Below are 12,089 nucleotides of genomic sequence, written 5' to 3' on the forward strand. Positions count from 1 at the left end.
CCCCTCCCCTCCCCTCCCCTCCCCTCCTCTCCTCTCCTGGCTTTTCTGTTCTCCACTCCCTAAGAGCCTCCCTCCCTCCCTTCCTTCCTCCCTCTCTCTCTCTCCCTCTTCTCTTGCCCTAAAACTCAAGATCTGTTGTCTTTATTTTTCATGTGCTAGATTAAAGGTATGGGCTCCCACACTTGGCGTAAGGACATAACTTTTGGCTCTTATTTTCTTATCTCCTATTAAATGTAAACTGGAGGTGCTTATCTTTTCTCTTCAAAATATCTGTGATATAAATTTTATCTGTTTTAGTCTTTTTAGAGGGGGCTGTTACCTCATACTTAAAATAATAATGAAAATTAGATTTATTTAGTACTTTTCAGTTTACAGAGGATTTTCACATGCTCTAGCTCATAATCCTTGTAACCATTCTGTTCCAGGAGTGTGGTTCTTTAAATGTTGTGCTATGAAAATGTATTGGTTTTTCCCCTAGTTATTTTCTTTTATTTTATACTGTAGGGCCAAGATAATACTTTTAAAATGCCACTTGATTTTCTCTTAGCATAAGACTATTGGTGATTCTCAGCAAGCTAAAGAATGAAATAAAAACTTATCCATATGTTAGTTTCTCGTGAAGAGCATACAAGATGAGAGGTTTATTTGGTTCATGGTTCTAAATGCTTCAGTTCATAATTTCCTGTGTTTGTTGCTATTGGCCAATGTAAAGCAGAACATATGACTAAATTGTACAGTGCAACAGAGCTGTGCACCTTATTGGGTCTGGAAGAAAATAAGCCCAAGAGAGGAGCAGGGAGGGAGAGAGGAGGATATTCCAGGAGCTAGAGAGACCATTCAAAAGTATGTCCTGGTGATCAACTTAGGCCCCATTTTCTAGTTTTTACTACTTGTCAATAGTGTCATCAAATTATGAATCCACCACTGAACTAATCGATTGTTAAGTCAGCCTCTTCTGATCTAATCACCTCCTAGTAATTTGACCCACCAGCTAGGACTAGGTCAGTTTGATTCACTTTAGCAGACATCAGTTACTATATGTCAGGTACTGTGTTTGTTGCTGGGAAATAAGATGTGTTGATGAGTTAGAGATGTAGCTTAATGACAAGCCTACTACACAAGGCTCTGAATTTAATCCTCAGGGAGAGTTCTCTCTGTCTCTGTTTCTCTGTCTCTGTCACACAGACACACAGACATAGACACACACGGAAATACACCTAAATACAATCTGATCATGTGACATGTTAGAAAATGTAGAGACAGCCTATGCATGCCCTTGGATAGCCTTCCTCTGCAGGTATGTGTACCTCAGCATATTGTGATAGATCAGGGCCTCTGTGTACTAAGCTGCAGAGCAAATAAGACACATTATTCTTTGACCTTTTATTAACTTGTAGATTTAAGGAAAAATATTTATATTAAAATGAATCTATAGTATCTTAAAAATGACACGTGTTTTTTAAAAATGCAAGTGTTCGCTGGGCGGTGGTGGCGCATGCCTTTAATCCCAGTACTTGGGAGGCAGAGGCAGGCGGATTTCTGAGTTCTGGGCCAGCCTGGTCTACAGAGTGAGTTCCAGGACAGCCAGGACTACACAGAGAAACCCTGTCTCAAAAAAAAACAACAAAAAAAATGCAAGTGTTCAAAGAAATCAAAGGTTCCTTTCTTTCTTTTGAGATAGGGTAGGGCCTTACTGTGTAGCTCTACGTGGCCTGGAACTGCTTATGTAGACCAAACTGGCCTTGAACTTACAGAGCTCCACCTGCCCTCCTACTTTTCAATCCTAGAGCTTAAAGGTATGTGTCACCAGGCTGTACCTGGAATTTTTTTTAGTTATAAGAAGTAACCTTTATTTTTCAGGTTACTTGACTTTCTGGCTTGAAATGTTTGTACCCAAAGATACTTTCTTCTATTTTCCAGATTCTTCTATGTACTTGTTTATATTTTTGTTTTAGCATCATCACATTATATAATTTATTGGCTGAGTTTTTAATCACATACACTGGACTGTGTGAGAAGCGAGGGCGTATTCTCTGAGGTTGGAGAACTGCCTGTGGCTCATCTAGAATGGATGGTGCTTGTATGAGATGGGTAATAAATCATTTAGATGCATTCCTTTACTTCCCCTTTCCTACTTTCTAGTTAATTCTTATGCTACCTCATACATAATCATTCAGGGTTGTAGATCTGAGCATGTGATCACTATTCCTCCAAGCCTTCTGCTTTAGACTTAGAATGGTATTGAGGTTTTCCTAATACAGCTGTAACCTTTTTCAGTTTTTGCTTTAACTACTCCTTGCCAGTCTTTATCCTTCCCTGATACTCACTAAACTTAAGGACTGCACCACTCTGAGTCTATAGCATCTTTGGTTTTATTTTTGTTTGCTTTTGCAGTTTCCTCTTCCTGAAATGATCTTGCCCAGTCTTTGGCTCTTAAAATACGACTTGCTCTTTGAGATTTTTGTGGAGAAGGGAGATCAAAGGGAGAAAAGTGAATTCCCAGACTCTTTCTCTGGTCCTTCTGTCACCTACAGTAATTTTTTCTTTGTTCACAGTGATATCCAGGTTTGCTCCTTTGCTGAATGTGACTACTACCTTGGTTCACCTTAAATATTCGTCCCTTGTCTCCTCCTCCTCCTTAACTACATCCCTGATCTGAGTTTAATTTTTTTTTCTAGAGATGGGAAAAGGTTTGAAACAAGAACTTATGTAGTCCAGGCTGGCCTTAAACTCAGCCAAGGGTGACCTTGAATTCCTGGTTTTTCTGCCTCCAACCTTCACTAAGTTTAAATTTCTATCTTTGAAATTATGGCATTTCTTCTCAGTTAACTTAATGCCATAATAACTGAGTAACAATTAGGTTGCTTTATGGGGGGAGGACATAAAGGAGAGAAGAAGGGGTGGATTTTGTTGGTTTTCTCCTTTTTTAAAACAAAACAAAACAGTCTCTTGTGTAGCTTACATTTTTAGATTCTCAGCCTTTCTGTCCTAGCCCTGCTGGTTCTCATTATCTCTGTTTGGCTTTTCACTTAGCGCTGGCTTCCTGTACTGAGCCCACTTAGAAAATCCACCTTTCTCATGACCTTCTAAGCTAATATCACTAAATATATACATTCTCTTTTTCCCTTAGGTAAAAATCTCTACACCAATGAATATGTAGCCATTAAGCTGGTGAGTAGAACATGTGTGCTGTGGTATTTGTGTTTTGGTGTTTTCACTGCTAATGCCTTCTTACAGGAAATCATTGTAAGCATTCACAATAACGCTGCTATTTTTACTGTGCATGTGATGCCAGATAGCCATTTTTTGTCTATTAGGATGTTATAATGATAAATCAGTAGATACTGTGTAAATGTTGTATATAAATGGTATACTAACTGAAGTACTAGCAAAGATGCATCAAAAGTTAATTGATTTAAAAAATAGCTGAAAGAATAAGTAATTCTCTGGACTTTCTTTCATGGGTCCAACTTGGTACCTAATTTTCTTACTGTTTTTAGATTTACTTTATGAGTACGAGTATTTTGACTCTGTGTGTGTGTGTGTGTATGTGTGTGTGTATGTATGTGTGCGTGTGCACACACGCTCCCATGGTTTTTTGTTTGGTTGGTTTTTGGTTATTGGTTGGTTGGTTGATTTTGGTTTTTCAAGACAACATTTCCCTGGGTAACAGCACTGGAACTTGTATTGGAGACCAGGCTCCTTGAGCTCACAGAGTGCTGGGATTAACGGCTTGAGCCACCACACCTGGTTTCTGCACAATCTTTTTTGTTTGTTTGTTTGTTTGTTTGTTTTTTGGTGTTTTTTTTTGTTTGTTTTTTTGAGACAGGGTTTCTCTGTGAAGCCCTGCCTGTCCTGGAACTCACTCTGTAGACCAGGCTGGCCTGGAACTCAGAAATCCACCTGCCTCTGCCTCCCAAGTGCTGGGATTAAAGGCGTGCACCACCACTGCCCAGCTCTGCACAATCTTTTAATTCTAGCATTTGAAAGGAGAGTGAGGAGTTCAGTGTCACCCTCAGGTGTGTACTGAGTGTGAGTTTAAGGCAGAAGCAGGCAGAGCTCTGTGTGTTTGAAGCCAGCCTAGTCTTCATAGTGCTAGGTCAGCCAGGGCTACAGGAGACCCTGCCTCCAGAACAGAACAGGAACAGAACAGGAACAGGAACAGAACAACAGAACAGAGCAAAAAGCTGTTAAACTGGTTATGGTGCTGCATTTCTTTATCTCCAGGGATTGGAGGGCAGAGGCTAGAGACCAGGAACTCAGTATCTTTCTAAGATGCATACCTAGTTAGATGGTAGCTTGTGCCTAGAGACTCTATCTCAAGAAACAAACAAAATTCCCACAAAAACATCCTCTCCTGTTCTGATTAGTCTTTTTATTGTCTTTAGCTTGTCAGTTTGTGGGGTTGTTAGGATTCTTTTGTGGAAAAGTTGGTGTTGCTAGGTTAGTTTCTCTATTAAGCAGAGAACATATATTGGTATTTAAAACCAGAGGCTTCTCTGAAACTCTCCTGGCTCTGTCCCCTTTTTGAGCTGTTTCATGTGATCCGTAGGTATACATGGCTGGGTCTTAAACTCCATGTATACTTAAGGATCACAGTGAAATCCTGATCTCTACCCCCCTCCCCCTTTTTTTTTTTTTTTTAATTCTTGCTGAGACAGGATCTCATTTTGTAGCCCTGGCTGGGCCAGTTCTCAGTGGGTAGGTAGCCTGGCTGACCATAAATTTATGGCTAGGATTACAGGCAACTCCACTTGCTTTGCTTTTGTCTTTGACTTAGAGCTCTTGGTGGAGGAGTTAGAGCAGGAAGAGGCAGGATGTGCAGTGATTCCGGGCACATGCCTCCTAAGTGAGCAAGGGATCGTGCGCCTGCTTTCTGTTGAGGAATTTAGTTCTGGAACGTGTTCTTTAGTGCATTTGCCCTTTGAGGTTTTTTTTTTTTTTCCACACAGACTAATCTTTAATTATCTGAGGCTACTTAACAGGAAGAAAGAGTCCATATAACACTCGAAGCCAAGAGTGTCAGTGCCCACTTGCAACCACAGCACTAAAGCAGTGGTATTGTAAGTTTGAGGCTAGCCTGGGCTATATAATAAGTATAGTGAGTCCCAGTTTCAATAAACTAAACACACACACAAAGAAAACTAAAACAATATAAAAACTTGTCCTTTTAAAATTCTGTGTTCCGACTGTATACTTGACATTGTCCCTATATTTTTCTCATGATTTTTTTTTTTTTTTGGTTTTTGGTTTTTGGAGACAGGGTTTCTCTGTGCAGCCCTGGCTGTCCTGGAACTCACTCTGTAGACCAGGCTGGCCTCGAACTCAGAAATCCACCTGCCTCTGCCTCCCAAGTGCTGGGATTAAAGGTGTGTGCCACCACTGCCCGGCCCATGGCTTCTTTTGAGGCTTTCTGTCTAAATTTTTTTCTCTTAAGTTCATACCACTTTGACCTATATAGAGATAAGTCAGACATATTAATATCGTTGTCAGACATTTCACTCTTCCTTCATTTCCTTTTATGAAACTTTATTCTGCTTTGTTTTTCCAAAAAATAGAGTAGGACTGGGGACTCGGGTTGTAGCTCAGTGATGGGTGCACATTTAACATGAGTGGGGTCCTGGATTCCAAGGACGATGGAGGAAGGTAGAAGAATCATGTTTAGAGCATAGCAGTTCTATCTGTACATCTCATCCCTTGCTGTTGAACTTATTCAAGGGACATAGAACAATAGTAATTGATCTCCTTTCATTGTAAGCAACATTTTTGTGAAGTATCACGATCCTATAAGACAGCCATCTGTCATTTGGTCTAGGATTTCAGGCAGGCTCGTGTGTTACAGAAAAGCCATGATTCTGGCAGATGGCCAGCTCTCTGTTCACAGGCACTCACATCTGCCACAGAATTGCAAGAAACTTGATACTACTGTTTTTGTTGTTTTTGTTTTGCAAAACAAAGTTTCTCTGTGTAGTCCTGGCTATCCTAGAACTCAGGCTATAGGCTAGGTTGGCCTTAAACTCAGAGATCTGCCTGCCTCTGCTTCCAGAGTATGTGCCATCACAAGTCTGGTACTGCTGGTTCAACTCTGCTTTGTTTAGATCTTCGTTGTAGCTCTTACCTTTAAGTTTTTAAGAACTTTTAAAAGTTCACAAAGTAAGGCCGTTTGGGGCAGCTCTGTCCAGACAACCTGAGTTCAATACCTAGAACCTGTATAAATGTAGAAGTAAAGAACTCCCAACGGTAACTCCCAAAGTGTTGTCCTGCCTACCCACCTCTCTCTCGCACATGCCCCCTCCCTTACACTCAAATAATAATGAAGGAGAAGAAAAGAAGAAGAGATGATTGAAGACTTTTTAAAATATGCAAAGTCGAGGCTGCAGAAGTGTCTGAAGAGTAAAAAGCACCAGTTCCCAGCACTCATGTCAGGTGATTCATAACTATCTTGAACTTCAGTTCTAGGGGATCCAGCTTCTTCTTCTGTCCTTCATGGGCAACTGTACATATATGCACATACATACACACAGAGACACAAACACATGAATAAAAATGAAGTAGATCTTAAACGTATATGCTGAGTAACCAGGCATGGTGACTTCCATCTGTAATTTCACTTGGAAGATAAAGCAGAAGGATCATCAAAAGTTCTAGGTCAGCCTGGGTTATAGAATGAGAGATAATGTCAAAAAAACAAAACAAGGGCCTAGAGAGATGGCTCAGAGAGATTAAGAGCACTAGATGCTTTTCTGGAGGTCCTGAGTTCAATTCCCAGCAACCACATGGTGTCTCACAACCACCTATAATGGGATCTGATGCCCTCGTTCTGTTGTGTCTGAAGACAACTACAGTGTATTCATATACATAAAATAAATAGTTCTTTAAAACAAACAAAAATCAGTGTGGGTGTCTGTTTTATGGCAGCAGTTCCAGTTCTCAAGAGGTAGAGAGAGGAAGATCTGGGATTTAAGGTCATCCTTAACTACTTAACAAGTTCAAGGCTAGCCTAAGCCACATGAGATCCTGTCTTAAAGATAAAAAAGGTATACAAGTGCATACATATACATACAAAGTAAAAACAATATAGTGGGCTGAATTTCTCTTTTATTAATTAAATCTAGGAAGAGTTAGAAGTAAGATAAAAGCCTGTGTATGTTGCTTATCTTGCTACTTTTCTCTAAACTACTGCTTATATGTTTGGAAGGCTTCATATTCTTTTTTTGGGGGGCGGGGGTTGGAGGCAGGGTTTCTCTGTGTAGTTCTGGCTGTCCTGGAACTCACTCTGTAGACCAGGCTGGCCTCGAGCTCAGAAATCCACCTGTCTCTGCCTCCCAAGTGCTGGGATTAAAGGCGTGCGCCACCGCCTGGCTTTATAGTTTTAATGCTTCCAAATTAAGTCCTGAAGCCATATTAGCTTGAGTAGGCTTCAGCCATGTGCTCAAGAGACTGGCTGAAGGGTATTATGCATCCTATGATTAGCAAAACAAAAGAAACGAAATCATCTTGTGTGAATATGTGTGAGGTATAAGCATGCTCCCAACACTGGGATTCTATGAAGATTAGTTGTTGTTTGTTTGTTTTCTTTTTTTTTTTACTAAGTTATCGAAGATTATGTTGAATATTTTCTGTTAAGGTTTCTAGCTTGAAATTCAAATAAAGATCCTCTGGCATGAGTCCACCCCTTGTGGGTTGGTTGGATGGTTAGTTGAGGGTTTTTTTAGTGTGCGTGCACACGTGCGTGTGTGTATGTTTGTAGTTTTGCTTTGAGACAGAGTCTCATATAACTCTGGCAGGCTTGGAATTTGATCTGTATTCCAAACTGTCCTATAACTCAAAGATCTGCCTGCCTCTTAAAGGCAGGTGACACCACACCTGGGTGATAATTTGAGGGGGGGGGGACAACTTGGTGCTGGTTTTTGCCTATCATTTTGCCTATCATTTATGTACCAAATTGACAAGAAACTCTTTTATCTTTTAGGCTAGATAACCTTTGGTTGCCTTGTTAGCTATTTGCCAATATTACACATCAGTTTAGAACAGTTAGTCACTCAGTTTTTAGGTGTGACAGAGCAATGTGTGGTTACTTACCTGCTTTAAAGAGAGTGGGCAGTGGTGTGTGTGTGTATATCCATTATATATGTATATATGAATATGGCATAATCTATTATTTTATACAGTTAATATATATTAATGAAACCTTTTAAAAGCCTCCTTCCTAAATAAGAAAGGAAATTACTGTTACTGAAAATTAAACACATAAAAGCAGGTGTGGTGGTGGTATATGCCATTAATCCCATCACTAAGGCAAAGGCAGGTGGATCTCTGTGAGTTCAAGGACAACCAGGACTGCATGAAAAGACCCTGTCTTAAAATAAACAAAAAAGTGAACACCACATTAATTGAAAGTTACTGATTTATGTTGCATTTATAGTTCTTGCAAGATTAAACAAAAATACACATAAGAAGTTTGTAACAGCATTGTTCGTAATATTGAAAGCTGAAAACAGTAAGCATATGCATACACAAGAATGTATTTCAACCAGTAGAACTGTTCATACCTCATACACATAGTAAACAGCAAATATAATCAGATCTCCTTCATATAAAATGATCTGTATAATAGATCCAGGTAAGTACTTGGAGCCAGGCATTGTGGTACACACCTCTGATCCTAGCACTTTGGAGACTAAGACAGATTTTTAAGTTTGAGGCCAGTCCTGGACTATGTAGAGAATTCAAGGTACATGACCTCAAAAAAGAAAAAAAATTACCCTCTCCCCCAAAATTTACCAAAGCTTTAATAATGGCTATCTAAAATAATAGATCCTCAGGTTACTTTTTCTTTCTTCTTAAATTTTATGTATTTGAAAATGTGTTTTAACATGTACTAATTTTTCAAACTGTTTACCACCCAGAGTTCATAATAATACAAGCAAGAGATAACCACTGTGTTTTTTAAGATTTGATGTCTAAACCAGGCACAATAGTGCACTACTGTAATCCTAGCAGTCTGAGAAGCAGAAGGATTGAGATTTTGAAGTCATCCTGCCTAAATATACAGTGATTTATTGGCAAAGAAGGAAAGAAGGTAGACTAGTAAGAGAGCACATTTTGTAAGAGTGTTTCATGCCAGGAGAGCTGCCCTTGAGTGATGGCTCATGGAGAGTCTGCCTGCCTGTGAGACACCCAGCTCATCTTCTTTTATCTGCACTTCCAAAGACAACTGTGGTAAGAACAGAGTATCATGTGGAGATCACCTCCAAAACATTAAGGGATCTTTGCTCTATTCATGCTGAAAATCTATGACTGGGAAAAAAAGTTAATTTATTGAAATTTGATCACAGTTTTTCTTCTTGGGTTTCAGGAACCAATAAAATCACGTGCTCCACAGCTTCATTTAGAGTACAGGTTTTATAAACAGCTTGGCAGTGTGGGTGAGTCCCTTTATTTTTCTCCCTTTATTTAACATAGAACTTAGTTGGATACCCTAAAGTAAGTTAGTCTGGTTTGCCTCCTTTACTAGACCATTTATCTCCCCTGTTTATTGGATAGGTTATAAACATGGCCAACCAAAAGCTATTTGCTCTCTGGCTCCTGGAGGTTTAATTGAGGGGACTGTTAAGGGTGTGACCCTGACACAGGTCAACCCTTAAATGCTATGGGCTAAAACCTGCTTAAAACATCACATGCTATGAGGATTTGGGATTTGTCTCTTTTCTGACTTTTTATATGTGCTATAGGGCAAAAGGAGAAAGGATTGTTTTGTATGCTTTAATGCTTTGATTGAGATAAATTCTAAAATACAGCACTTTTGGTTTTATTCATTGTTTTTCTTCATTTATAAGAGTCACTCATGGGCTGGAGAGATGACTCAGCAATTAGGAGCACTGGCTGCTGCTCTTCCAGTGGCCCTGCCCAGTGTTGATTTCCAGCACCCACTTGGTGGCTCACAACCATCTGTAACTCCAGATCCCACATCCTCTTCTGGATTCCTCAGGCACCAGGCACACATATGGTGCACAGACATATGTGGAAGCAAAATATCCATGCATATAAAAATAATGAAAATAAAGTGAATCTTTTAAAAATTGTACCTGAAAACTAAATTCTCGGGGTATGTGTATAACTTGAGATTTGTTTCTCCAGCCTGAGAACAGAATTGATGGAATTTTGTTATTTGCTTGTTTATAAATAAGTAGCTATATTTATTTCTATATATAGCTAGATAATATATACGGGAAAACATTGTGAGTTCACAAGAATACTTAAATTCTAATTGGGGGCTTTCAGATCATTCGTAATTATTCTGTTGTTTTTGTCCATATGAGAAAGTTAGATCTCGGGGCTGGAGAGATGGCTCAGTGGTTAAGAACACTGACTGCTCTTCCAGAGGTCCTGAGTTCAATTCCCAGCAACCACATGGTGGCTCACAACCATCTGTGATGGGACCCGATGCCCTCTTCTGATGTGTCTGAAGATAGCAACAGTGTACTCACATACATAAAATAAATAAATCTTTAAAAAAAAAAAAAAGAAAGTTAGATCTCCACATCCCAAACTTGTTTATCGTTAGCCCTTCTCCCTAAATTACCACTATTTCTTCCTGTCCCTGGTTGTTTTCTGACATTTTTGTATTATTTTCTAATAACATTACATCATGTAGCCATTATAATTGTATGATTTAAAAATTTTTGAATATGATGTCATTTTTAAAAATCGATTATCTTTTGAAACCCCTTATAGATTCTCAGAAGGACACTAAGGCCATGTTTCTTCAGTGTCATAGCCCAAGCTAGCCAAGATTCCTGATGCTCCAGTTCTCACCTCCTAAGTGCTGGGATTACAGGTGTGCACCATCACACTTGATTCTCAGTTCTTGCTTTGGATATTCTTCATAGTTTGCTAATATTGGTTTGGTCTAGTTTGATTTGCCTTAGTTGAGATAGGGTTTTACATTGTGACCACAGCTGGTTTAGAACTTAATGTGTAGACAGTCTGGACTGTCAGTGGTAGAGCAGATACCTGATATGTACAAGGCCCTGAGTTCATTTCTAAGAAAAATTCATTGTATGAGAATAAAATCTGTGCTGTTGGAGTTATGTTCTTTATAAACACAAAACCCTGCAGTCTAGGGGATTGGATATTCTCTGTAATGAAGTATTACACAGAAAGCAAAAGAGGTAGTGGGGGTTATAGAAATTGCATTTTGCTTAAGGCAGTCCTGAGATGTATATTGTGTCATTGCTACCAGTGAGAATAGGAGGACTGCTGTTCTTTCACTTTCTCCCTTTCTGCCACACCGACTCCTTTCTACTTTATTGCATTGGACGTTCACATATAGCAGGTCTTCCTGACATCATTCTTACCCCTTGATAACAGTGCTTTAGTCTCCTAGACTAAATTGAAATGCTACTTTTCAATGTCTCTTCAGTCCAACTCACTGTCTGGAATAATGTTAGTGCTTTTATCCCAGTGTCCTTCTGGGCAGTCATCTTTTGTATGGTTGAGAGTGTGTGTGTGTGTGTGTGTGTGTGTGTATGACTTGATGATTGTCTTCCTTGATTGCTCTTCACCTTATTTTTGTAGACTGTTATCCGTAAACCTCAGCATTTTGGTCAGGCTAACTGGCAATGAGTTCCCAATCACTAGAGTTACAGACAAGTACTTTCCCCCCCTGAACTATCTTTGCGGGATCACCTTAATTTTCTATGAAATTCAGGAGTGGGTTCTCTCTCTCTCTTTTTTTTTTAGCTTGCATATTGTCTTTTTTCTTTTAAAAGATTTGCTTTATGTGTCTGGGTATTTTATCTGTGTGTTTGTGTGTACACCTTGTACATGGCTACTGCCAGAAGATGGTGTCAGACTTCTGGAAGTAGAGTTACTGACAGTTTGTAGGCTGCCATGTAAGTGCTGGGAATCTAACCTGGGTCTTCTGAAAGAGCAGACAGTACTCTAAACTACTGAGCCATCTCTCCAGCCCCTTCCTCTTCTCCTCTTCTCCTCTTCTCCTCTCCTCCCTTCTCCTCCCCTCCTTCCTTCCCTCCCTCCCTTCCTCCTTCCCCCCTCCTTCCCCTCCCTCCCTCCCTCCCTCCCTC

General features: G+C 39.7%; 1 protein-coding gene across 3 annotated transcripts in view; it reads left to right on the forward strand.

Annotated features, from left to right (window-relative positions):
- Csnk1g1 (casein kinase 1 gamma 1) overlaps positions 1 to 12,089 on the forward strand; it is a 140,192-nt gene that overhangs the window by 56,043 nt on the left and 72,060 nt on the right. For all 3 annotated transcript variants that reach the window (XM_028752330.1, XM_028752332.1, XM_028752331.1), the window contains exons 4-5: positions 3,131 to 3,171; positions 9,359 to 9,428. In XM_028752330.1, coding sequence (XP_028608163.1) covers positions 3,131 to 3,171; positions 9,359 to 9,428 — 111 coding nt within the window. The remainder of the gene's footprint in view (positions 1 to 3,130; positions 3,172 to 9,358; positions 9,429 to 12,089) is intronic.

This window comes from Grammomys surdaster, unplaced genomic scaffold (genome assembly GCF_004785775.1).
Source record: "Grammomys surdaster isolate TR1022 unplaced genomic scaffold, NIH_TR_1.0 125896, whole genome shotgun sequence".
Lineage (NCBI taxonomy): Eukaryota > Metazoa > Chordata > Mammalia > Rodentia > Muridae > Grammomys > Grammomys surdaster.